The sequence below is a fragment of the Glycine soja genome, chromosome 17 (genome assembly GCF_004193775.1).
Source record: "Glycine soja cultivar W05 chromosome 17, ASM419377v2, whole genome shotgun sequence".
Lineage (NCBI taxonomy): Eukaryota > Viridiplantae > Streptophyta > Magnoliopsida > Fabales > Fabaceae > Glycine > Glycine soja.
The window spans coordinates 41,454,273-41,481,910 of record NC_041018.1 but is presented as its reverse complement, the minus strand read 5'-3'; the positions used below and the strand labels follow the sequence as shown (position 1 = coordinate 41,481,910).

The 27,638-nt window shown below is 33.7% G+C and overlaps 2 protein-coding genes across 4 annotated transcripts; both read right to left on the bottom strand.

Moving 5' to 3' along the window:
- Window positions 1–1,502: 1,502 nt before the first annotated feature.
- LOC114392403 (5'-3' exoribonuclease 3-like) lies at window positions 1,503–13,309 on the bottom strand. 3 transcript variants are annotated; one of them, XM_028353528.1, is made up of 23 exons: window positions 12,771–13,306; window positions 12,576–12,678; window positions 12,389–12,465; window positions 11,544–11,735; window positions 11,324–11,443; window positions 11,101–11,163; window positions 10,779–10,922; window positions 10,498–10,662; window positions 9,196–9,273; window positions 9,008–9,094; window positions 8,187–8,483; window positions 7,902–7,997; window positions 6,513–6,608; window positions 6,364–6,434; window positions 4,884–5,012; window positions 4,715–4,791; window positions 4,580–4,620; window positions 4,414–4,488; window positions 4,121–4,278; window positions 3,015–3,131; window positions 2,829–2,904; window positions 2,557–2,639; window positions 1,503–2,438 (listed from the first exon to the last, which is right to left on the bottom strand). In XM_028353528.1, the coding sequence occupies exons 1-23, from the start codon at window positions 12,972–12,974 to the stop codon at window positions 1,778–1,780; spliced, it is 3,210 nt and encodes a 1,069-aa protein (XP_028209329.1). In that variant the 5' UTR covers window positions 12,975–13,306; the 3' UTR covers window positions 1,503–1,777. The 3 variants fall into 3 exon arrangements, with proteins under 3 accessions (XP_028209329.1, XP_028209330.1, XP_028209331.1); XM_028353529.1 differs by having other exon boundaries at window positions 3,015–3,119; XM_028353530.1 differs by lacking the exon at window positions 1,503–2,438 and having other exon boundaries at window positions 2,556–2,641; window positions 2,830–2,904; window positions 12,771–13,309.
- Window positions 13,310–15,293: 1,984 nt separating this feature from the next.
- LOC114391848 (filament-like plant protein 4) lies at window positions 15,294–21,633 on the bottom strand. Its single transcript, XM_028352842.1, has 6 exons — window positions 21,367–21,633; window positions 19,901–20,019; window positions 19,094–19,301; window positions 16,546–18,982; window positions 16,246–16,288; window positions 15,294–16,049 (listed from the first exon to the last, which is right to left on the bottom strand). Exons 2-6 carry the CDS (start codon window positions 20,000–20,002, stop codon window positions 15,627–15,629), a joined length of 3,213 nt encoding a protein of 1,070 aa, XP_028208643.1. The 5' UTR covers window positions 20,003–20,019; window positions 21,367–21,633; the 3' UTR covers window positions 15,294–15,626.
- Between the last annotated feature and the right edge of the window lie 6,005 nt (window positions 21,634–27,638).

The window sequence follows — 27,638 nt, the reverse complement described above, 5'->3', positions numbered from 1 at the left end:
ATCTCAATGAGTCAATTTGTCATAATGTTAACTAAAAAATTCATTCATTGGGAAATTGAATTTTGTACCTTCTTAAATGTATCCTACACCTCCCATTTTTTGAAAAACCCCAACCTATTCCTTTTATCTTTTTCCTCTTCTTTCTCCTGCAATCGTAGCCCGTTCATGTTCTTCTCTTCTTTCCACCGTGCAAGTCTAGACTCCCTTTCTAGTTATTCTCTTCTTCTCGTAGTTAATGAAGGTACAAAGCAAATCTAACTCAACACCATAGAAGTCCCTCTCCACTCCACAGGTATGTTTAAACACATTCACATTTATGTTGTGAACCTATTTTTAGAACAGACATTTCGTAAGGCTATAAATATTCTTACAAAATGACCTTTCCAAAAGAATAACAGTTATGGAACACCTTTTCTATAAGGAAAAAAAAGTGTTATCCAAAATGACCATTCTAAAAGGTACAAATTATACTTCCAAAAAGACTATTCTAGATTTTATGGAAGTGTATTTTAAAAAAGCCCATTATAGATTGTAATTTTTGCTTCCAAAATGATCCTTCCATAAGCCAAAATAATGTTTTCTAAAAGTTGCAAAATATACTTCTAGAAAGGCTACTCCAGATTGTATCTTATGCTTCTGGAATGGGTTTTTTGTAAGTCCAATATTGATTTCAAGAATCTCCTTTTCAGAATGTATAAAATACACTTCCAAAAAAGTTGTTTTGAATTTTAAAAATATTTTCCAAAATCATCTTTCTGTGAGCAAAAATACTTCCAAAACAACAGTTCCAAAAACTTTTTTTGCTTACAAAATTGTCATTTATCCTCTCAGAGATGTTGTCACAAGGGGTGGGTGTCAAGGGAGGGAGATGTCATTGTTGGGGGTGGCCACCGAAGGAGATGTTATCACAAGAGGTGGCCGTCAAAGGAGATGCCATCACTGGAGGTGTTAAAATTGACGGAAGGGATAAGGGAGGTGTTAGGGTGGGGAGATGGGAGGTGAAAATTTCATTAAGGATATAATGATCTTTTGACTAAATAATGGGAGGTGCAGAATTCAAGTCCCCATTCATTGTTACACACCCAAAGAACCAAGCCCAATCAAACTAGTAAGGAAAATTTGACCCACTAATTTCACAAGACAATAAAATTTTAACTTAGCCACTTGTAACACATTTCTAAAAAGTAAAAAACATGTTCCTTCCTAGAACAGAGATGCGGTTTTTCACGTCTAAAATGAAGCTACTGATGTAGTTTTTGCATCTTTCACGTATAAACTATAAAGCGGTTTAGACCGAAAAACATTTGTACCAAAAGATGCTATATTTGCACAATCTCTTCTACATATGCAAGATTCATAACTATTTTATTACTGCTAGATTTATAACTGGTTAACGTAATTACTACTGATATTTTTAGTTATAAAATTGAAAAATACATTTTTAACAGATGTGCAATAGAAAATACATAATTACCCATCATTTCTCATGCTCAACACATCAATAGAAAACAGGAACCAAGCGTCATAGACTGAATAAAAGTTAAGTTTTAGAGATATACAATCAAGCCTCGGGACAAAATACACAATCAATTTTAATAACCTATCAAAGTATAAAAATGTTATCAAACCTGAGTTCTGGGGGTTATAATTTGACACTCTTCAATGGAAAATTGGTTAAGTATTGTCTCGACTAGACTTAATAGGAGAAATGCAAGAAAAAGATATGGTACAACAATTTTTATTTCGTAGGGAAGAATATTCCCTGAACGAAGTGCATTTATTTGCGACTGTAACCAGGTGGTGGCATTTGATTCCTGTTTCCTCTTCTATCTAACAAAGAATATTGATTGGACGAATACTGACCATGATCCCTGTGCCCACTCGGGTTGTTTCGTGGAGTCCAATTCTGATGAGCTCTAGGTTGGAAGCTTTGGCTGTGGTGACTACCATGTGAATTATTAAACCTAGCATTGTGATTATTTCCTGATGATTGATATCCATGCCTTGAACTACCCCCACTACCTTGATGGTGATTTCTTTCATAATTATGTGATCTAGGGTGTTGATAGTCATTTCTTTCGACAGGATTTGATTGCTGGCGAGGATGATTGTACCCCACCGGTGGCGCAGGGTATGGTTGATTATAACCATACTGCGGAGCAGTAGGGACAGCATTGTAAGGTGCAAACTGTGGTCTGCCTTGGAGTGAGGGAGCTGAAATAGGTGGCGGCATTGCAACGTATCCCGGGCATGATTCATAACCATGTGAAGGCAATGGTTGTCGATGATGACCCATGGGTGCAGGATAAGATATAGGAGGACCATTATGCGGATGGCGGTATCCATTAGTATCAACCTTTGCCTGTAAGGAATTGACGATGAGTCTGTGTGCTGCATCCCCAAGCTCCCGACCAGAAATAGATCCTGGAGGGTTTTTCCTGATACAGAAAAAGGGAGAACCAGTCAGTTTTAGCCCTACTAGATGACCAGCTGCTGCATGCAATACAACAGTAAATCATAAATTTAACTCAATATAACACTAAAAGAAAGCCTTACCTCCCATTTTCAGCATGGTGTCTCCTGCCTGAATCTTCATGCCACAAAACAGGTTCAGGTTTTAAATCCTCAATTCCAACAATCTGTACACACAGCACATAATTTTATTTTCCCACCAACATTACAGTATAAGTAGACGAAACACAAGGAAGCATACTACTTTAAAAAGACCAGTGTCTTAATGTGACAAACATTTGAAATTGAACCCAAGACTGGGAAAGGGACTTGGAAGTTGGAGGGTACGAATAAGGAGCAGCTACTAAATTTAGTACCTTTTTTGGAAATTTAACTCCTTGAGGTGGTCGGGTAATGTGTGTATGTGCATCTGGGAGTCTGTATATTGCACATCTGAGCAACAAGGTATGAAAAAAGAAATAAGATAAATCACAGCAACTTTCAGATTCATGACCATAAATCATGTTCTTATTAAATTATACCCACAGCTTCGACAGACTTACATAACATGATTGTCCATGATATCTTCCATGCTTGCAACAGGAGACCTAAAGATAGGAGGGCAAGGTTCTCCACCACATAAGGATATGTAACCATTCATTCCACCACTGCATGTATCCCTAAATAACATCAGAAAATAGTCCAGCAAGATCTTAAAAATGTCATTTTGAATTTGAATATATAAAGTAAACAAACTTGACAATTTCATGCACTTGAAAACTATAATGAAGTTCTATTGCAGCAGCAGCAGCTATTGTGCGTCTTTTGCTACTCTAAAAAACACTACCCTCCTTAAAAACTTACAACAAGGCCCCTTCATGTTATCATATCATAATATAGTAATATGTATATGTTCATGTAATAATGTAGCAATTGGCATACACAAATGGCATGTATCGTTTAAAACAACAGCTATGCCTACTTCAAAATTATAAACCAAGTGACTAAACCAATACATTTTGAGAATTTCAGCAGCATTTAGCTTACTGGCGATAAATGCTTCACTACCTAAAACCACATTTTGATCAGCCATGCTGCACACTATTGTTTTAGTATGTCTTTTAAAGTGACAGTAATACATGTAGAGAAATATTAGGAACATGCTTTGTAACACTCTTATTAGTTGGAAATTTATTAAAACTGAAAATTTTGTGGGTCCTACATCATATTTAATATTTTCTCTCCCAATTTTATAGTTTTCAATAAATTTCAACCAATTACAGAAAGGGTGTTTAAAAGAGTGTTAGAGAGTGTGTTCCTAGCACTCACATGCACTATATCCAAGCTTAAATTTAAAAGTAATAGATACCTAGCAATTCTGTATTAATTGACTAATTTCTCAAAATACTGTTTCATTATCAATCAAAAGATGAAAAACACAGAGGCCTCACAATTTTTTTCTTAAGAAAATTTTAAATTCAATATGTATTCTCCATACAAGATCAAAGATCATATTATGGCTTGCCGCATAATCTTGAGACAAATTGTGACTCACAAGCATAAATAATGCTCCATCAGAACAAATCCACAACTATGACCAGAACAAAATTCGATTAAAACCTTATCATCAAATGTTTTCTTACAAAATTGCAAAACATTATGCACTGACCTTTCTTTGGGATTGATTTTTTCCTTGACCACAGCCCGTTCACTGTTGGGCATGTTTTTACACTTGTTGTCAAGTGTACTTATGCACGCAGAGAGAGGATGACAAGAATTCACAAAGAGCAAGTCGAACATTATAGCATTCCGTCGCTTTTCCTCTGGCTTTTATTTTTTTAATAGAAATATGACCAAAATATAAGCAAAAATAAGTAAATAATCTTTTTTTTTGGGGGGGGGGGTGTGGGGAGTGAATTGAACCAAATGTGCATCCGAACTCAAAGGAGGACAGAGACATACTGTTAACAAGTTTTCAATCTTTTGAACTTCTGCAAGAAGACGCACTTCATCAATAAATGGCAACTTAGCAATACCCTGCAAAGAGGAAGGATGATATATTATGAGCTATGATGCAGCCATGTTTAGAAAATACTAAAGAAAAGGCAAAGGTAAATTAGGATTGAACCTGCCAAGCAAAGCGTTTGCCATTCATGTCCACTTCAAAGTCTGAGGCACAACATTAATATTAAATAGGGAGCAAATCATAATACAGAGGAACTTCTAAAACTAAAATTAATAACCCACTTTAATAAATACATACCAACTGGATAAAAATCAATGATTGGTGAGCTTGGATCAGTCATAAGTCTCCTATATGGCTCAGGAAGTGCATGAGAGCTGCAGACATATGATAGTCCCAATGTCACACTAACTGAAGTTTAGAAAGCTACAATTCTTTATAAAAATAATAAGTTGCGTAGCATGCAAACCTTGCAGCAGGAAAAACCCCTAGAAGCTGGTCATATGGTTTGAATGGGGTACCCAGCTTAAAGCTAATATCAAGTTCACCAAGGCCCTTGAGATCAGACGCAAAGGGAGCATAGTGATAAGGATAAAACCTGTTTTATAACAAAATAAATTTTATAAAATAAGACATGCAATTCCTGTAGATGCCATCTGGATCAAGAAAACATATGAAATTCACAGGCAATAGAAGTATATTATTGTTCTTGTCCTTGTCGTGATTTCCTTATCTAAAAAACAAACACAGTGCACAAGGTCCCCCCACCCCTGGTAGGTCTAGGAAGGATAGATGTATGTAGCATTACCAGTGTCACACAGCAAACATTAGTGCAATTAGCTTGTGCTGTGGTTAATATTGTCAATACAGGTGATGAGATGAAAGTATTAAAGGCCCAAAACAGCATTTGTTCCAACATATTCAAACAAAGGATTTAGTCCAATTGAAGTAGTTCGCAATCATAGGGTGGGAGTTACAGTTTTCCAATTAAAATCAGACATCAATATCTCTAAAAAAGGGGTGTGTTTGACATTTTAGAAAAAGCTAAGATGCTAAATTGTAAATCAACAATTACAACAAATCAAAGGAAGCCATACTTAGAACCAGTTAGATAACAGAGATTAAATAAACAAAGTGCTTATTTCCACATATCAACCCCAACCAAACATGTACTTACTTCAAAGTACTTTCACAAATTCTAACCTTATTCATAGATCACACATTGCCATAAAATTTTAGCCTCTTCATTTCTACTAAAACTATCAAAGTTAATCTGATAGACTCCGACCCCCTATTAAGAAGGTTTATGTGAGGACTGAGGAGGCATAGAGGCGAAACAAGGGATCATTCCCTTAAAATAGATCATAGTCATGTTAACAGACCAACAGTAGTTAGTTACAAAATATGGTAAAAAAGAATATTAAAAATTAAAAAAAATGGGAAGGAGGGAAGGCATCAAAACTGTAGGAGGGCATTGTTGAGGAGAGCACTGGTCTCTCAAATATCAGTAAGGTTTACTGTTTTTTTTTATTATTTCCTCTACTATGCCACCACCCTGGCACTGGGTCAGAGGAAGAATTTCCAATAAAGATTAATTTCTGTACTTCATCTGAACCAGTTTCTATTATAATATCAAGAATTGGTCTGAGGGGACCTAAGACACGGATACCCAAATTCACCGAAAATATAAAATAAGGAGTTTGGTAAAGAAACTGCAGCAGAAGAATAAAATAACAGGCCAGGAACAAGGTCATGAGCAAGCATCAGACAAGTTTCAACCAAACTAGTGTTAAAATTAAGTACTCAACACCTAAAATTACATCATCACAAATTTAATCATCAAGGTGAGAAAAGAGAAAAATACAAGTGCCATACATTAAAGGTAAACAAAAGCCAACATAATTTCAGACTCATACAGTCTCCAGAAAAAAGCTAGAAAAGGAACTCACCAATTCCAAGAACAAACACCTTCATAATAATAGTGCATCACCCAACATAGCCCTTCAGTGTATTTCAAGACCTAAACAATAAACTGCAATAAGAACACCCAGATCTCCATATGAATCAAAATTAGCAACACTTCAATTTGTTAACTTACAACATCTTTACGTATCGCTTCAAGTTCCTCAGGAGTTTTGGCAGAAAATTTTTCATCATAATACCTCTCTTTCCAGCCAGGTTCTCCCAATTTAATCTGTTGAAACCAGAAATATAAGCTGAATGAACTGAATAACTTAAAAAGAAAAGGAGAAATCAGTTTCGACAAATAAAAAAGCAGTATAAAAGTCACACTTGCAAGTTTACATATGGAAGCATGTCATACTTCTCAATATACTATCTATAACCTATATCCAAAAAGAACTTAGGTTTGTTTGGACAAAATTGAGTTCCAAAATGTGGTCATCCCAGTCCTTGTAGCATAACGAATTAAGATGAGGTGAGCATCTGCATTAGAACACCCAAACACAAATATTTACCAAAAGCTGCCATTAATTATAATTGAAAATTCAATTGGGTCCCTCAACTATTAAAAGTTTAATTACATCCTCCAATTATTTAAAAACACTACAATCAAACCCTTTTCCGTCAACTCCATTTGTTAGTGTTTTTAAACAATTGGAGGACCTGATTGAACTTTTTAATAATTGAAGACCCAATTGAAGTGGCTTTAAACAATTGAAGACCTGATTGAACTTTTTAATAATTAAGGAACCCAATTGAACTTTAGGCACCAAAATTGTATTATTAAGCCCAAAATTAATCCATTTCAGTTTGTTTCATCAATTTAATCATTTAATATTTCCTTTCATTTTTTTCTTTTATGGGAAAGTTAACTTGTCAACATCAGCATAGTTAACATTCTGAGATTGCAACAAACTCCCAAAATTTCCTCAAGATAATTTTCTTATATAGTTTCTTGTATGGGACAATTAATAACAATTACCAACAAAAGAGACTTATCTCCAAAACTCACAAAGGTTATCAAATCGGAATTCATATCATGAATCAAAAGATTTATTTACCGAAACATGAATTGAACCGTATCATGAATCAATTCATGATCAATAATTAAATATGCCATAACAAATATTTTAACAAACAAAACCATTAAAAATATTAATGTATTGGTATTTTAAAGTGAAATAACTTACTAAACAGCTAATAAAGTGACATGTAAACTTCAAAATAATGGGGAAAAAACTAGTTTAAATTCAGCTCCATAGCAAATGTTTTAAAAAAAAGCAAATATAATTTAATCAGGATACAAATTCATCAAATTCTAACTACCATCATGATGCCCAATACCTCTACGTGAATATGGGAAAATTAGTAATACAATATAATTAATTCACTAAGATTTAACCTATTATCCAAAGGCAGGATATTTACACATTTATTACTTACTAAATACAAATAAAGCCGCAAGCAAAAATGCATAGGAAAACTAAAATACAAACAAAAGAACTGTAAGAACTCTATGTTTTACCTTATCCTCTTCAGCATTCTTTGAGTTGAATACATCAGATTTCTCACGAAGTATCTCCTTTAATTTTGTTTTCAATTCATCTTTATTATCTTGAGCCTAAAAGGTAAAAGAAAAATAAACTCAGACAAGACACAAAGGAAATAACAAGTTCAATGTAAAAACCTTAGAAGTTAGAATAATAATGATTTGAGAACATGACAAATTTCTTGCCAGGCTCATACCCAGTAATAGGTTAGCCCATATAATAGTTCTAAAGAATGCCTCTCCTGAAGCAGGAAAACATACATCTATTTCAAGATTATTCTCAGCTTCAACAATAGCAGCAGCAACAGTTGCTCCTGAAGAAACCCTAGCAACTTTATAAGGCCTCTCAAAGGCTTCTTTATTGTCTTTTCTAACTGATGCAGACACTTGAGAATTATAATGCCCAGATGGTTGAAATGGTGAAGGATTTGGAGCTGAAGCAAGACGAGAACCATGGAATCGTGAAACTGCAACTAAAGACTCTGGTTTAAATTGAGGCTCAGCATCATCTCCCCTCCTTGCCTGTGCCTTTTCACGCTTTATTCTTTCTGTTTGTCGCTGAAGGCAGAACAATAAATACAAAAGAAGAATCACCTTCATAAACAGCCAAGCATCTCTAACCATGATGAAAAACTATATGAGTAGAAATTTTTATTATCTCTCACTCCTTCAAAAATGTTCCTTTTGTATATACCACATGGCACTAAACTGTGACAAAAATTGAACAGTCACACTTCTTCAATAGTGTGACATACACACTCTGCCCATAGGCACAAATGGATGATCTCTCTCTATCTAGTCCTTAAAAGGGAAAAGAGATGCAACTAGACATGATGACAAAAGGATATATTGAAAAACAATTAAATACCAGAAAACCATAGAGTCTTGCAATTCAATGTGCGTGAAAAAATCTGAATAATTTAAACATCACTATCATGCAGCCAGACAAACTTGACAATTTCAGATGCTTGCATAACAAAGCCTCCGGGTTCTTTTCATAATTCTCTCAAGATAAGAACCAGAATAATATTTACAGTACTACTTGGCCATCAACCAAAGCTAACTGCAGGCTAAAATCAGACCTGATGCAATCGAGCTCTTTTCTGGAATATTTTATCTTCATAAGATCCAACAGCCTGAATGAAGTGCTCCACCTTGCTCAAATTTATCTGGAAAAAAGCACGAAAGAAAAAGAAAAATTGTACATGAACATTATTTAGATGAAAAGTGGCACAGCATATCACACAAATCACCCGTTACCATCACGTACCGTGCTTCCATTGGTTAAATAACCACCGAATTCCCTAAATTCCTTCTTGTATACTGCTATCAGCAAGTTAATTGCACCCTATGTAGAAAAAATGAAATTCCCAACAAATTGATCAGTTACATAACCTAAAGCAGCATAAAATATCGCACATCAGGTCAGATAATACACTGCTGATATCATAAGTTCATAACAGATACACCATAATTACTGCCAAACATCAAAAATAAAGAATTAAATAGGATGGTAAAGTTTAGGACTTCTTTCTGCCTCAACATTGACACAATTCTTGAAATTTAGAGAGAAAGAAAATTCTGACACATTTTTCTGCACTTAAAAATTGTACAATGAATTATGCTATGCAAAAATTAAAAAAAAAATCACCATATATTTTGTCTTAATCATTAACTCAACTGAGGTTTGAATCACATATTATATTCCCTATGATTATTCCAGTAAACCCGTTGTAAAGTTCATACTGATAATTTGATATGATAACACCCTACAGCTTGTCTCATTATTACATGTCAAAATTAAACTCAACCCAAATTCCAAACTTGTCCAAAACTGAATACAAAGCAAACCTCATGAAATGCTAGGTCACTGCAAATTAAACACCACCTAAACTTTCATACATCTTCCAACAAAAATATGTGAAAAAACAGATATGTTATTTCAAAGCCATTACTACTTTTGAAAACAGTGAAAACTGATTCATAGTCCAATACCATATATATTAAAAGTTTTGATTCAGTGACAGACACATGCAGAAATGCATGCTAGTCTATAAGCTACTTCTAAAGTTTTTTCATGTCAGATATATTATAATGTCTGTTTTGCCTCCATCTAAAAGCTTGCACTTTTGGGATTAGTTGTTCCTAATCCTAAGCTACGAAATCCTGCATGACCAATCACGATTTAAATTAAGTTAAATTTCAGAGAAGGAAGAGGGGTTTGATACTTTATTCATGTTTCAACAAATCAAAGCAAAGCATTTTAGCCTTGTTCGACCTAACAATTTAAGCTTTCTTGATAGTTGGTTCCTTGTTATTTTGATAAAAGAACAAACCCATCATTTTCAAAATTGCCCCAAATTGTTTACATTAGCTACCAAACTCCAAAGAATGAGAAAAGGGAAAAAAACAGCTCCAATATACGTCCAAGACCAGTTACGTTAAGTCAAGGACAAAATCCACAACAAATGCTTAGAAAATAGAAGACCAGTCTTATAATTTGATTCACACCAAATATATAGAAAATAGAAAAGGGAGGGAGTGAGATAACAAGAGATCTAGAATACCAGACCTCACGAATCTCTAGTGTAGGCATGTGTGGTAGAAAATCATTGCCGACAAAAAAACACATGAAGATAAAATCATCCACAATGCATTCAAAATCAATCTCGAAAGGAGGATTAGGTATTCTCATCTCATACTCCAGATATTCTCTCAGAGTCCATATATTTAGGAACTACAAAAGAAAAAAAGGAAGTGAGAATTAAGGACTAAAGTAACAAAAAATATGTTGTCATACACAATATAAGATAACTTTATGACATGTAGGAATTTCAAATCACAAATCCTAACCTGGAAGGGCTTTTTCGCCACAATAGCCTCTCCTTTTTCATCAAACTCTCCTGCCTTCCTTTTTGCCTTTCCTTCACAGTTTGCAGCCATATGACCCATCTGACCACAGAGGAAGCATTTGTCTTGTCCAGGAGTAAATACAACCTGCATAACCCATTATTTACCAAACAATTCAATCACAAAAAAGTCTGTTGGAAAGAACCGAAAAACATTGCATAAATTTGTATCAATCATTCTTCACTGTCAACATCATGTAATTATTTTACTACACTAATAAGCTCTATTTCAGAGACAAAGAGCGAGCAACTCATTAGGCACAAACCTCTCTAAGAATTGAAAAATGAATTTCATGGGTAGCCAATGCCAACATAATCAAATCAGCATCCTGTCATCAGACACCAAATTATAAGAAGTTAATTATATCCATGATAAATAAAGAAACAAAGACACTGAGTGAAAGTCAAAAAGATTTCTTTTTTCTTTTTTTGATAAACAAAATCAAAAGTTAAATTTTGAAGAGCAACAAGATGTTGGAAGATATATACCAAACCATAGAGGCAATGTCGTGTATTTGGATCATAACCTTTAAGATTTCTCTGCAGGCGGATATAGGACATAATCTTATGCTCCCCTTCACCAGGAACATTTGCATCAGAAAGAATAACCTTCACAGACAAACATAAACCATAAAATTAATTAAGATCCTCCTCTCAACTGGTACACATTAGCCACAGCCACACAGTTTTTATAAAATGAACTCTCTACCTTAATATTTTGCCAACCAGGGTCATTGTTCAACCTAAGATGAACATAGTACTGAAGTGCAATTGACAAAACAGCCATAAATTCAGTTCCAGGTGTAATGACATTTGAATCAAAAGTCTGTGACTCTCCTTTAGGAGGAAGCTTTCTTCCCTCCTTCTCAAATTCCTCCCTTAACCTTGTTTCTTCAGCAGCCTATCACACGAGAAAAGCATGCAAACATAGGCAAAAATCTTATCTAGGTATCTTCTCAAATATTTCATGATTTTCTTGAAAGTTGCTCACATACACACCCGTATCATAAGACAACAACAACAACAGCATTAATCACACAAAGGAAGGGACGAAAGCAAGAGACACTACCAGTTACAAGAGAAGTTATATTTTATAATAAGATTATCTCGCAATTCAACAAATATTTTACCAGTAGATGTAAGCCACAAAACTGATATAAAAATTTTAAAAGTATAGTAGATAAATGGTTAAATACTCAAGACCAAGACCAGAGTATTCAATATATCATCAGTAATCAGACTAGTGCACAGTTAAAGCTTTCAATTACCAGCTAGTATGGCACGACATTGATTCAACTGAATTGTTTATTAGAACCCAAGAGTGTAAGTTCATACAAATTCCACAAGTGCTAGATAGAGCTGTGTTATTCATACATCATGACATCTCATACTTCTCACTATTTTTTCTCTCTTGAATGTAAAATTTGTTGTACAAATAACATTTCTCTACTAGATACTAACAAACACGAAAGAATGAAGTCTCTGACGCATCTCAAAGCATCCAAACCCACCAACACAATGAATGGAGAAAAAAAAGTTTAGCACAACACATACCGCATCAGCTGCATCTTTCGCAGCCCTAAACCGCCTAGACCGCTGCTGGTTCATTTTCGCCCTCGGCGCAACACCGTCTACAAATTGAACCAAAAAAACAAAAACAAATAAGCCTCACCAATAACACAAACAACGCAATTACAAATCACAAATCACAAATAATCACAACGAAGAAATAAACACACACCAATAGCCATATAGAGCAGCTTCCGCGGCCGCACCATGACGAATAGTCTGTCAATGTAGTCGAACATGCACTCAAACACCTCATCAAACGACGTCGGAGACGGCTGCAACAAAACAACGCATAATAAATAAATAAACGAAATCAAGTTACGAAGAGGAATTTGAAGTAAATTTGAGCAATGAGGAGAAATGTTACCCTATCCTCGGGGTGAAAGCAAGGATGAATGATGCCATTCATGTCGAGATAGAGGTTATCGTATTCGATGTTGTTAGGGTTCTTGTTGCTCGTATCGACGGGGATTTGAACGCCGTCGATTACGACCGCTTCCTCTTCGATCGCGTCCACAATCACCATCGGATACTTCTCCGCCAGCCATCGGTAGAACGCTGGGACTCCCATCGTTCACTCAGATTTCAATTCTTCGCCGAAAACGAAAACTATCTTATCCAATTTTCTCTTTCTTCTTCTCTCTCAAATCTAAAACGGAGAAGAATATGCGAAACACACAAACACTGATTCCTTTCGAGTTTCTACTGCGCGGGCCCGATTCCTTGCTTGTTTGCGCTATAATAACACTGACTCACTCGCGCGTGTTGGATTGCTAGGGCACAGAATTGGATCGAAGGGACGAAACTGCCCTTTCCGAATTTCGCTAACTGCTGAAGATTTATTACAGATTTTGATGATATTTAAGAGAGCCTTTTAGTCTTTCTGCAATGCCCCGGATCTGTTAGGTTTTAATCGTCATCCCATTGCAGTAGCCTAGGTTTAAGGGCTCAGCGCGGCTAGATATTTTACGGTCGATGTGTCCTAAGAATAATATTATTTTACTTTTATGTGAAAGTGAAATAATCCGTTTTTTTTTACTCAAAAAAAATATTATTATTCGAGAGACTTCAATTTTAATTTTGTTAGTAAATTTATTGATTCAAAATGCGTACTGTTTTTTCTCTGAGTAACAAAATTGCAGACTATGTACTGTATTATGTTTAATTATCTTACTTGGAAAAAAGTTATTATTTATTACGATAAATATAATGATCAAATATTAATTTTATCATTAGTTTTTGAATGTGAATCTAATCCCCTTGGAATTACAGCTTCAGTGGAAGGTGTATTGATAACATAGGATAGTGATATATATCTTATTTTGTTTACATCAATATTTTTTTTTTTTGTAAAATGTAATTTTTTGTACTCTTATATTTCAAAATATCTTAGTTTGTTTACATCAATATTTTTTTTGTAAAAAGTAATTTTTGTATTTTTATTTTTCAAAATTCAGGATTTTAATTTTTTTTGTAACTGAGACACTTTATTTTTTATTTTTAAAAAATTCATAATTTTAATCTGATTTTAGTCTAAATGATCAATTTCAAATATTAATGTGTATTTTGTTAGCATTGACTAACAAGTGTCTATTTATTAGTTATGCGCCAAATGTTTTTTAAATTTTTTACTTGCTAATAGGATTAATTTATATAAAAAAATTAAGAAGTATACCATCAACCTCTAAAATTGGTAAAATCATGGATTTTTTAAAATTGGGGGATAAAATTAAAAAAAATAAAAATTTATTAAAAGTGAAAGATAAAATGTCTTGATTTAAAAATAAAAGAAATAAAATTATAAAAGAATAGGAGGATGAAAATCACAAGATTTCTAAATTACTAAGTTGTGATCATCATCATATCATTATTATTACTATTACGAATTGAGGGATATCTAATAAATTTATTTAAATTCATGAAATTTTATTATATTTTTTCTATAAATTATTTTAATTTATTCGAATAAATTTCATGAATTAACATTCAAATTTACAAATAAATGCCCGTTTAATAAACATTTTATTAATTAAGATTTAAATAGGCTATTTATTATTGCTTAGCGTTCATTTGTTTCATTTTTTTTCATAAAAATTGCTTTTATTTATATAAAAATATGTTTTGAAAATATTTAGTATATTTATTTTAACTTTTAGAAAATATTGATTAATTCAAATAGCACATTTAGTTAAATCTAAATCCCTATCATTGCAAATTGCCAATTTGAAGATTTACTCAAGCTAACTAGTTATGAGTTGTGGCAAATATTAGTTGGTATAATTTCTTAATCTGGATAAAGTTTCCAATAAATACTTACAGAAAAAATGGGAAAAGAAAGTAAAACAAATGAAACTTTTCTTCTTTTGTTATCAGAATAAAACTTTTCTTTTAAATGTACCTTAACTTATAAAGAAATTAAACAAAAGGAGCTTTTTACAAAAATGAGATAAATAACTTTTTTAAGCATGAAATAAATTTTTATTTGTCTTATCATTTTCTTCTCCTACATAAGAGATTTACAAATTTATCAAAATATGAACTGTACTAGCTTGTAATATCTTAATTATAGAACGAAAGAAATTTTAGTTTATTTTATCATTTAGAAATCTATCTAATCTGAACTGGCATTCGCGTGTAATATCATACTTAATGGAATATAGTAGTTAATACTGCCTGACATACCACACTTAACCACATTTTGGTAAGTCCATTCTTCTTGACTCCTCGAGGCTCAATGTCAAACATGGCCTTTTTAAATATCTTGGTTAGTGATTAGAGAGAGCCCTCCCTTAACCAATGAGATGGGAGGGGTATTAAATTTTCGAGAGGAGAGGTTTCTCTGCACTGCCTTTGACATATTGAAGGGAAGAAGAGTTATTTTAAGTTGTCGTTGTTAAAGAATCAAGGTATGCTGCATAAATTTGTGAAATACAACAATATTCAACATATCCTGTAATAGTTCAGAGGCTATGTCAATGTTTGCTAATTAAATTACAGAACAGAGAACAAAACAATGGAAAGGAAAAGAAGAAAAGACATGTTTACCATGTACAACCATTAGATACAAGAATCACCCGATATTCATGGCATCCTGTCCTTTAACTACACAAACCTCCTAAAAACTCAATTCTGTTAAATCATGAAGCGGATTGAACCTTGATGCTTTCCAAATGCCATTGCTGTGTGGTCCCTTAAGTCAAGAATTCCCATCGGTCATGCATGCTCAATGACCGTTTTTTCCTTTTGATGAAAAGAATCTACTGAAACCTCGGTTGTGTTTCTCCGGTGTAGGAGTGGAAGAAGCAGACGAAGAGGTTGACTTTGTAGGCCTGTGGTTTGGATTCTGTACAGAAGATATGGCTGGAAAGTTTGACTCATTATCTGATGGACTGTATAAACTGTTAGAAAAATGTAAGGGGGACTCTCCACCCAGTCTTTGCACAAATGCAGAACTAGCACTGTCCATCTCTGCTTGATCCTGAAAATTTGGGCTATTAGGTTCACGCTCTGCGAAGCCTTCAGCCTTTGAATAAGGAGGCCCCGTTGGCTCTGTTTGAGGATGCATCGATTTTAACTGCTTGCCAAGAAGAAATATGGTTTCCTGACACTCAGCTAACTTTTCAGCAGCAGCTTCCAAGTCTCTCTCCTGTGATAAAGGAAAAAAAAAAAAACCATCAATCTTAGATTGTCAACTCATCACAAAGGCTCCTGGATTGAAATACATATGATGATATTATCATTAGATCTTAATGTTTTCCAACTTGATAATATTTTCATGTATTTACCAATGCAACATTAAATCCAGCATACGGCTGTCTATTTGAATGAAGTTACAGCTTTACCTGCTTAGTCTTAATGTCATTATCAGCAGCTGAGCTCTCATTCCTAACAGACAGAGAAACATGGGAAATTAGGAATTTGAAATGGAACCAGCAAGAGAGATTAACGTAAAATATTTGAAAGCATGAGTTCCAAGTTAATGTTGGCAAGGAAATTAAATATATGCAGTGCTACCATTATCCTATATCTTCTTACTTAAACCAACATAAACAAAACACAAATGATGTGACAAAAAACTTGCTAGGGCAGGATTATGCTGAATGTATACTTTCAGCACTTATAATATTGAATGTGTCTCTAACCTTTGTAGTTGTTCTTCTAGCTCCTTGTACTTAGCCAAAGCTTCTTCATGAGCCCTCTTTTCATCTTCAAGTTCATTCTCCAGAGTTTCTGTCTTCATTCGCAGATGATTAAGCTCAGTTTCAAACTCCTTTGCGCGTGCTTCAATTGACCTGTATGATTCTGTCATACATTTTAGTTGCGTCTCAGCCAGGCTGTTTGATCTTTGAGCAGAAGTCAATTGTGATTTAACTTCAGCTAGATGTTGCTCTGTCTCTAGTAATCGAGACTTTGTCATTTCAAGATTTTCAACACACTTTGACAGATCAACAACTGCCTTCTCTTTCTCTAATTTCAATTCTTCAAAGTTCTCCATTGAGAACTTCTGTGACGTGGCATTTGATTCATAGCCTGGGGCCAAATTTCCATCATCAGGAATCTCAGGATCAGAACAGGGATTAAGAATATGTGAACGACCATTTTGAAATCTCTCTCCTGATGAATTGTCTTGAACTAACTTATTTTCTGGCAGAGCAATCTTATCTATGCAATCAGGACTATTAGTTTCAGCTTCTCTACCCTTATAACCAAGGATATTAAATCTAAATTCACTTGCTTTGGCTAGAACATTAGACAGGTCAAGAACGAACTGCAGCAAACTTGCTTCATTGCATGTAACTTTATTAAAAGTAACAGAGAACTCCTTCATCTTTTGGCTTATTCCATCTCCATCAGAAGATATATCATGAGCTGTCATTGCTTCTTTGGCTAGGAACAAGACAAAGTCATGAATTTGAGAAGTTGCGGCTTCTAAATCCGAAGTCATCTGCACAAATTCTGTAGGTTTCTGGGACGAAATTTCTTTTTCTGCATTTGAGCCAGCATCTTCAGCATTACCCAGCTCATCACACGTAGTATCAGAAGGCTTGACATCATGGGGAATGGCAGATACAGAGTCCTGGATGGAAGTGCCACATGCCTCTTCAAGAGCGTGTTTAATATCCTTCAGGATCTTCTCCATGTCAGCATCCTTAGCCAAGGACTCAAAAACTGATGATATTCTTGATTGAAGCTCTGCTAGCGACAAGCCAGCTGGAACATCAGATTGGGGATCAGGTGCTGACAATTCCTCAGCAGAAGAAACCTCACTTGGCAATGGATTTGGCTCACTGTTCTCTTGGGTGTTAGAGGGAACATCTTTCCCAGCACTGACCTCTGATAGATCATTGACCACAATTTCATTTGTTATATTGTTTGAAGTAACTGAAACTCCACTGGATTCATTTGATAACCAAGCCAATTTCTCCACCTCCAGAAAGTCATCCATTAGTTCCAACTTCTTAGTGGCATCAGATTTGCTCAATTCCTCAGTATTCTTTTCTTTAGGGAATTGGGATAACTCAGAGAGAAATGCTGTAGACCAAGACTCAGCACAACTTCCCACATCATCATTTCCATCTTCAGACAAGGAGACAAAGCTTGGTGCATTGCTTGCATTTTGACTGTAAATGCTTTCATGATTTATATGGATGATGGATTGAGGAGATCCCTTCTGCTGATTATTTGTCTGAACCTGTGCTTCCAAAATTTGAAGTTTGCTCAAAGTTTTAGCAAAACTACTCCTTGAAGCCTGCAACTCACTGTTACGTTTTGCCAAAGCTTCTTTCAGCATCTTTGTCTCTTCTTCCATTGCCAATAAACGCTCTGTAAGAAATTCATTATCTTTGTGGAATTTCTGAGCATTATCAAGGGAGAACCCAGCCAATGTGGACATGTGAGAACTAGCAGGTTTGACAGGAGACTTCCTCAATCGAGTTTCTCCATATTCTCGGCCAAGACTTTCAACTTCTAGCTTCATTTGCGCAAGTGCGGCAGGACCAGGTAACTTTTTCCGCACTAGACCACGTAATCTTTGGCATTCTGCCTCTAGTTTAGCAATTTTTTTAACACCCTCCATGTGCTGCTTGTTAGCAGCTTCTGCAGACCTCATACTCATGTTCTTTTCTTCATTGCGAATCTCAAGCTCTTTGGAAATAACATGAAGCTCATATTTGAGTGAATTGATTTCTCTTTCACAAGATTCAATGTTGCCCTTGAGAAGCTCAATTTCAGCCTCAGCATGAGCTTTTTCTTCACTTAAATTGATTATCATGTTAGAGCGCTCTTGCAAGGACCTTGACAGAGCCGCATTGTCTGCAGCAGACCTGAGGAGTTCCTGTTCAAAGTTCGCTATCTTAGCCTCAAACTCACCCTTAATCTTGTCCAATTGCTTAGTTTTTGTGAGAGTAACTTCCTGTATTTTCTGTTCATGTTCTTCCTTCAGGTTTCTTATCTGTCGCATACACTCTTTAAGAGCACCATCTAACTGTGATGCCTGATCCTCAGCAGTAAGTTTTGCAAGAGTGACAGTTTCCAGATGGTTCTTCAACGCCAAAGCTTCTGCTTCAGCCTTCTCCCAGCCTGTGGAGTTTTAATAGAATTTTAATTCCAAGAACAATAAGAAACACTTCAAATTAAGGAAGACTTTGAGCTTTGAATATCTTTAAATAGGAACCATTAAAGTAGTAATACCTGAGACAGCCTCTTCTGCGACCTTAGCATGCTGTTTTACCAAGCTTTCCTTGGTATTTATCTCTGAATTAGCTGCTGACAGTTTTTCATTTAATTCCTTGATCTCATCCTCCAGTGTCTGAACTTTTTCTTCATATGTCTTCACTTGATCCTCCAAACCAGTCAGATGGGAATATGACTCTACCGAGATTTGGATGTAGCTCGGCTTCTTGTTAACCCAAAAACAAAAAACAAAAAATGATCTTATGTAAAGTGTGCAAAAAAATTAAAGACAAATAATAGTTGAAGGTCCTAATTGAGCCTTGAAAAAATTACAGTAGACAATTTAGTCCCTAGAAAATAATAATAATAATAATCATGTAGCCCTTCAAGATTTCAAATGTGGAACACAACACATTAGTTCTCCAGTCATTTTCTCTCCATTGTAAGCATACCCGGTCAGTCCCTAAAGAAGTTTATCCTGTACTAATTTAGTCCTTGACAAAATAATCAATGACCCAAATTGGTCCTTAAAAAAGTTAACTCAAATGCACAAAAGGACTAAAACATCCCATGTTTGTAATCTTGAAGGACAAAATGGAATTTTATTTTTCCTAGGGATCAAATTGTTCCCTATTGTTTCGGGGGGGACCAATTTGGACATTTTCCTCTTGTTAGAACTTGAAATTATCACGTGGAAATCAAGAAGGTGAGAGAAAAAAAAAATAGACTAATTTCCTGCAGCACAAAATGTTAGAAACTAGTTCTTATCTCTTTTTAGATGAAACCAGTTCTTAGCTTTAGTGAAACGACAGTGAATACACATACCTGAGTTGCAGCAGCACCCGCAGCAGAGTCCAATTCCGCAGCTGCTTTCTCAAGCACAGCCTTGTCCGACGATTTTTTCTTCCATGGCCAGCGTCGGTCCATTGAAAAGTACGGACACCCTATAATCCAAAAAAACAGTTATTATCACTAAAATTAAAAGCAAGTTCTCTTTTTCTTTTCTTTTTTTCCATTTTTTTACCCAGTGGGCACTGCTAAATTCCCACACATACTACTATATTATTACACAAACAAATAGTAATCCAAACCGTATACGAATACTCAACCATCCCACCGATTCACAAAAGGCCATCACGATACCACCACACAAGTGGCTTCCGTTTTCAACACTACTCAAAAGTAAATGACTCCATGCACTCGTCGGTAGTGTCGGTGGCGATAGAAAAAGCACACAAGACACGACCCCAAAAGCAAACAGTGCAACCGGGTAAGGCCAAATTGTTGATTGCTCATAATTTTGGCACCCATTTTTGGGTCCCTGATTGACTCTCATGTTACTTTATTTTGTGATTGTGATGCTAATGCATTCACTCAAACACTGAGCGTCTAGACGTGTTGGTTGCGCAGAATGCTAGACGTGTTAGTTGCGCAGAATGCATGAGTTATTATAAACCCAATTGACACGATAGTGTTTTCAATTCTCACACATAAAAAAAAAACTGTGAGCCACAGCAGCAAACATAAGCCAATGACGCTAACTGCGATCTCCAAGATCTAACCATCGCAGTTCCCTTATTCTTATCCCATGATATCATACAACCGTACACTCCAACAAATATGCATTTTCTCTTCAGATAATTGAAAATGAAAGATAATTTGTAGAGAGAGAAAAAGCTAGAGCCAGATAGAACTAACGCTCTTTCGGTATTTAACATAACCGAATATTCAATAGTTGAATCGAAACTGAAACCACTGGCTAGGCTAAAACAATCTCGTGTAAATGGATTCACACGCTCAATTGTAAAGCCTCGTTTACGAATTCGTGGCTCAAAATTAGATCCAAGTTAATCACGAACTCTTTAAAAATGGAAACTATGTAATACAGAAATAAATTAATCTGAGGAAAAAATTGTATAGATTTTTCCAAAATGTATGGCCGAATTGGACACTCTGCGACTTCGTTCTATCTAATTTAGAAACAAGGAAGATGGAATATGAACGCAGCAATTGAATTGGAAGCGCTCTGAACACAACTTCGAGTCACCGACAAAAAATTGAGAATAAAAGAGATTAAGAAAAATCGCCACAATGGCGCGTAATCGAAACAAAACAAAACAAACTGAAAGACAAATCAAGCAATAGAAGTTGTATTACAGTGGATGGAAAACAAATAAATAAATAAATAAATAATAAAAAAGAAAGAAAAAGAAAAAACGAGGAAGTTAACAACAGCATTCAGCGATTGGGTGTGAGAAGAAATACCACCGGCGAGGGCAAAATCGACTTACCGGAAAAAATGCAAAAATGCGAGTAGCTGATGCAGCAATGAGAGAATGCTAAGATATTCGGATTAGGATTTAATGGTTTTTTTGGGAGAAAGGTTTGAAAGTGAAGGTGGCAGTATCAGTGACAATGGTGGAGTGGTGGTGGTGGTTGGGTGTGCTAAGATATATATATTCGGAATTAGGTGCTTCTTAAAAAGCAAGACGTTGCAGAAGCTCCAAAAACCATCACCTTTTCACACACCTCTTTCTCTCTCTCTATCTGTGTGTTGTTCTCTTCGAATTCAATAAATAATAAATATTAATTAATATACTCCTCTGTCACCATTTTTTTTTTTTTACGTATGTACAAAAAACAATAAATAACTCTAAGCTTTGTTTTTTTAATTTTGTTGAATGACGTAATTGGCCCTGTGAATGCGCGGAAATAGCGAGAGGGGTAAGAAAGCTTGCGGCAGAAGGAGGCGTACAGTGAGGGGACTGAGGTCTGAGGGTGAGCTGTATCCGATAATGGGAAGGGATTGTTTTTGTGTTTTGTGTTTCGCTTTTTGGTTAATACTAATAATATTAATAATGTTTTGCTTTTTGGTTAATACTAATAATAATGATTCAACTAAAAAAAAATTGATCTATAAGTAATATTAGACTTAATTTTTGTAAACAAGTTCTCTAGTTTTTTAGATATATTTATGAAAAAACAGAAAAAAAATATTAAAAATGATTGATTAGATTTTTTTTACGGATATTATTTATGAATAAAGTCAGTAGATACTGTGATCAATAATATAATAATAAAAAAATGAATTTACAAATTATTGTTTCAAATGATATTCAACTTAATTTTTTTTAAGTAAGATTTTAAATTAAAATTTTATAGATGATAAAAAAATATGATTGATAAGAAAAAATTATACTAAATATTATTAATTAAATTTTTTTAATAAAAAATAATCATCAGTAAAATTGATAAATGATTAATTTTAATATAATAATACTAATAAAAAAATAATGGAGTGGGTTTAAATTTAAAGAAAAAAAGAGATTTGAAAGAATTAATGATGGTAGAGAAGAGAGAGAAGGCGTGCGTAAGTAGGAAGAGTGGAGTTTGGACCACCGTCAGTGGCATTCTACTCTGTACAGCTCACGAGTTTGATATCTAGCTCGCTCGCAGCGAAGACGTATGAGTTGGCTGCTTTCTAAATGTTTAGTGCTGCCACTTCTTGACATGACATCAACGTGGAGATACAAAAGTCCACCCTCTTACATCTTACTACTTGTAAGTTTTTTATTTTTATTTTTAAGGTTACTTGTAACCTGTAACAAATGTGTGCTGTATAAATAATCATCTCTTTAAGGTATATATAGTTAGGTGTTTGTGGTCCAAAATTTGATCTCTAAATTTATTTGTAAAAAAGAAAATATACTAATGTTTGTTAAAAGATGATAATTCTTTAAGAGTGTGTTTGGATGAGAGAATTAAAATGGAAAAAGTAATTATCCAGAGGATTTTAAATTTTTCTCCACCTAAATAATCTATTTGGATGTTCATTTAAAAGAAATTTTAAAATTTGACATTTTAAAATGGAATTTGTTTTTAACTATAAACTTAGAATTTTAAATTCTTTCAAAAACAAATAAATTCTAAAATTTCTAGCGGTTTTCACAGAGGCGAACGCTTGCTCACTCATTCTCAGAGTCACGTTGTTCGCACACTCTCACATGCTTTCAATGTTGCATAGCTCGCTTGCTCTCATATAGCCTCACCCTCGACCTCTCCTCCATTAACGCGATAGATCTATTTGATGGTGGTGACTTCTCAAATCTAATCAACATCGTCGTGGTTGTTGCGACAATGTTGTCTGTGTTGTCGATCAAGCAATCACGTTGACTTCTCATATCTATTCTCTCTACGACAGCACAGTCGTCATTGTTGCTAATTGTTATTGTTTGCTATGTGGAGACTTGGCTAGGCCAAAACGTGGAGGGTGTAATAGTGATATGGTTTGTAGGATCTAGTGTTAGTTCGCTCGTTTACGAAGTCCAACGATAGGGTAGTGGACGGGTGGTGGAGACGATGGTCCAAGGAATAGAGGAGTAATTTGGGAAGGTAAAGATAAAGAAAAAAATTCTAAAAATTTCCCATTATTTATTTATTTTAATAAATTCATCTAAGTGTCTAGAAAATCATCTTTTTAAACAATAAAAGAATTTTAGTTAAAGCAATTAAAATTTTTAAAATTTAAAATTTTCTAAAATTCCAAAATCTTTCATCCAAACACACTTTAAAAGGTTTTAAATTTCATGTTAACTAATGATATGTGAATTCATTATCAAGTTCTTATTGGATTATTAATAAATATTTAGTTTTCTAAATTTTATATTTTGAGATGTCTAATCCAAACTTATAAGAGGATATTGAGAATTTCACCTCGATTAATGATATAATTAATATATAAGAGAAGAAAATTTTCATCTTATAAATTAATTTTCAAAGTTATATTAAATTTAAAGAAATGAATCTTGATATATCGAGAACTAGTCTCTAGCATTGATTCAGTTTGCAGGATACTCTGTTTAATAAAAAATACTCCTTTCAAAAAGAATTACTTATAATTATATACCATACCATTTTTATAACTTAATATAACCATTTTCTAAGGTTAACTATCAGATTTTCATTTCAAAAAATAATATTAATCTAAGGTTAAACGGGTGACAGGCGTCGTTTACTAAGCACGATGGACTTTCAAAATGGTAATGCTATCAAAATAAAATGCGCCTGGGAAACCCCGAAGGGTGAAAACAAGGGTTCGAAGAATATATATTTAACTAATTATGGATCTAAAAACAAATCCACGTACGTTTATTTTTTAATCTTAAATTGAAGGACCCGATAATTCAAAGAACTGACCAATCCTATCGAATGTTCCATTGGATTGGAGCGACATTATATTTCTAATTAAAAAATAATGTGTAAGCTGTATTCACTTATGAAGTTTGGTTAAATAAAAATGATGCTTAATGGATTTCATTATCAATCACGTCACCTTATCTTTACTTAAACTGGCTAAATATAATTTTTTGAGTACGCACAAAATGACATAAAACTAGCTGTACTCGGATAATAAGACATATGGATAATGGTGTTGGGAATTAAACATAGAATTGCAATATTTTTTAATTTTTTATATTAGGAAAGTCTTTTAAAATTATAATATTTTATAGAATTATAAAAAAAAAAACTAGTTTGAGTTATTTTTAATATTCTTATATAATATCCTAATATTAGTATTTTCATGTCTAACAATTAATTAAAGACATAGATAGCCACAAGTTTGGGAAACAAATTTATCAATGTGACTCGATTCAAATATTAAAAGTCGGGTTGTTTCAATAATCTTTAAATTTATTCAATCGCCCAATTCGTTCCATTTTTATTAAATTGGGTTTTCAAAATAAATGCTTTAAAATTCTTTAAAAATATGTTTCGAAAAGGTTTAATTTTTACTTGCCATGATAACTTAACCCGAAACCAACCAAATTATATCAGGTTATTTAGATTCAAGTTACATGTAAAATTAATTAATTAGTGTACCCTACCTCATTTATTTATTAAATAAAAATAACCTACTAATGTTGCTGGTAATCTCGAAAACTTTAACGGATATTAGGATTTTTTATCTTTAAGAAATTACACTCATAATTCCTATTTATTTTTTAAACTACACATAACATCATCGTGTATTTTCTATTCTATACCGACTCACATTTATGTTTAAAAATATTACATTAGCGCCTTTTAATGTCTAAAAGTATTATATTGACACACCCTTATAAATCATACTGACATCATCTAAACCTCTCCAAGAAAGATTATAGTAATTTGTAATGGTTAAAAAAAATATAAAGTATCTATGTAATTTCAAGAAACTTCAGCACAGCAGATTAGTGTAATACATACATATATATATATATATATATATATATATATATATATATATATATATATATATATATAACTTATCATTTTTTACTCACAAAATCAATTAACAATGAGAAATAATTAAGATTAAGAGTGAATTTGTTAATCGTTTGACAAATACACCAATTTATATAAGTAGTAAAGTAAAATAGAAGTTCAAGTGTTGAGTCCATAAGAACTTTGTTTGTACTTTGGTAGGTGTATATTCAATCATCAAGCAATTAATAAATTGGTTTAGATAGTTGTGAAGAAAACACTACAATAAATTAACACAAATTTAAACTAATTATTTAAAATAGACAAGAGCAACTAGACAAACACTTTGTGGTGATGAAGCAATGCAAATATGTTGGAGCCTAACTTATCAAAATTACACTTGATGTAATATTAATGATTTTTCTCTATTTAATATTATTCCAATTATCATATACATCTACTTGTTTATTCTAATCATGATCCCTCAAGTGAAAGAGTCTAATTTACCTAATACCTTGAGATAATAAACTAGTCAAATTACATTATGAACAAAGATGCATAAAATAGACTAAACAATATTATTTTATCTCTAGATATGAATCATTTAGATATCATTTTCCACTTCTTAGAATATAAACATTTCTCAATGTCTAAATCCTACAACATATCATAAATATGGTGATCAAGCCACAATTAATAAAATTAAGCACAAAAAAGAGACAATAATAATTAAAATAATATTAAATAAATAGTAGAAAAGAAATTACATCAGAGTGTTTGGTTGCTAGGCTTCCAACAATAAGGGACAATGAGAGACTTTACAATTGCAAGGGGTTGATAAGGAGGGAAAAAGAATAGAGAAGGGGGAAATGAATGACTCATAATGGTTGATTATCCTACTTCTAGCCTTTACCTTATGTAAGAAATTATATTCTCTTGAATATTCTGTGTGTATTTTCTCCTTCTCCTCTTCCTTTTTTTTTATAGATGCAATTCAGCTTAGATTTCATGCAACCTTCGCGCTAAGCGTGATTGCCACACTTAGCGAGTATGACGGTAACCTCGCGCTCAGCGCGTGACTTGCATTGAACACGCCTTCACGATCCGATTTCTCCATGTGACTCTTTGCGCTAAACGTGTTCTGCCCGCTGAGCACTTAAAACGCGCTAAGCAAGCATCTTCATATCTTCAATTTGCTTTCTCGGGCTTTACTTTGTTTTTTTGCGGCAATTATTCACCAAACACTATAAATTTACAAACTTGAACACTTTATGCACACAAAAAATAAATGATGTTAAAATTCCAATTATTCACATAAAAAAGAAGAATTAAGAGAGGAAAATTAACAATTTCTATATGATTTAATCCCAAAATATACTTGTTCACAAAAATTATCAAAATTATAATGATCATCCTTTTGGTTTGCTTTTATTACATTAGACACTCCTATTTTTTTTAACCCTACAAAAAATATCTTAGTTGTTGGTTTTTGTTTCATTGGCCACCCTTTGATGTTTTAGACGTGAGAAATGTTAATTTGAAACTGTCACATGATTTTTAATGATTTTTTTTGCCTAAAATACCCTTATTCATTCTTTTTAACTTCTCAATTGCTTCACCTTGAAGTGACCGCTAAAAAGTGTGTAGATGTAAAATGATTCACATCAAATTCTACAAGCTGGATCAATATTTAAAATTTATTTAAGTTAAACCAAAAAGTTGTATGTAATTTGAGTATTAAAATTGTTGAAACACTCACACACCCACAGAATACAGAAAGCGATGGGAAAAAGAATTTTATTATTCACACTTTGACTATATACACCATTTATTGTTAATGACTTTCTTATATATGAAAGTCTCTAATTGCAACTAACAATATAATAAACTAATTAAATTACAACTAACACACCCCCTTAATTCAGATCAGCTAAAGATAATATTCCTAGTTTGTCTCTCAACTTATGAAACTTGACCAACTTCAAAGGCTTGGTCAAAATATCAGCAACTTGCTCCTTTGATTTGCAATACTCTAATTCAAGCTTCTCTTTGGTCACTTGATCACATGAGAAGTGTAATCTTGTCTCAATGTGCTTGCTCCTACCATGTGCAATAGAACGCTTAGCCAAGTCAATTGTGGACTTGTTGTCAACCAACAACCTCATTGGTTTATCCTCTATTAGATTTAACTCCTCTAATAAGATTTCCAGCCATGCAACTTGATAAGCTACCATAAATGCAACAATATATTCTGTTTCACATGAAGACAATATTACCACACCTCGCTTCTTTGAACACCAAGAGATTGGTGCTTAACCAA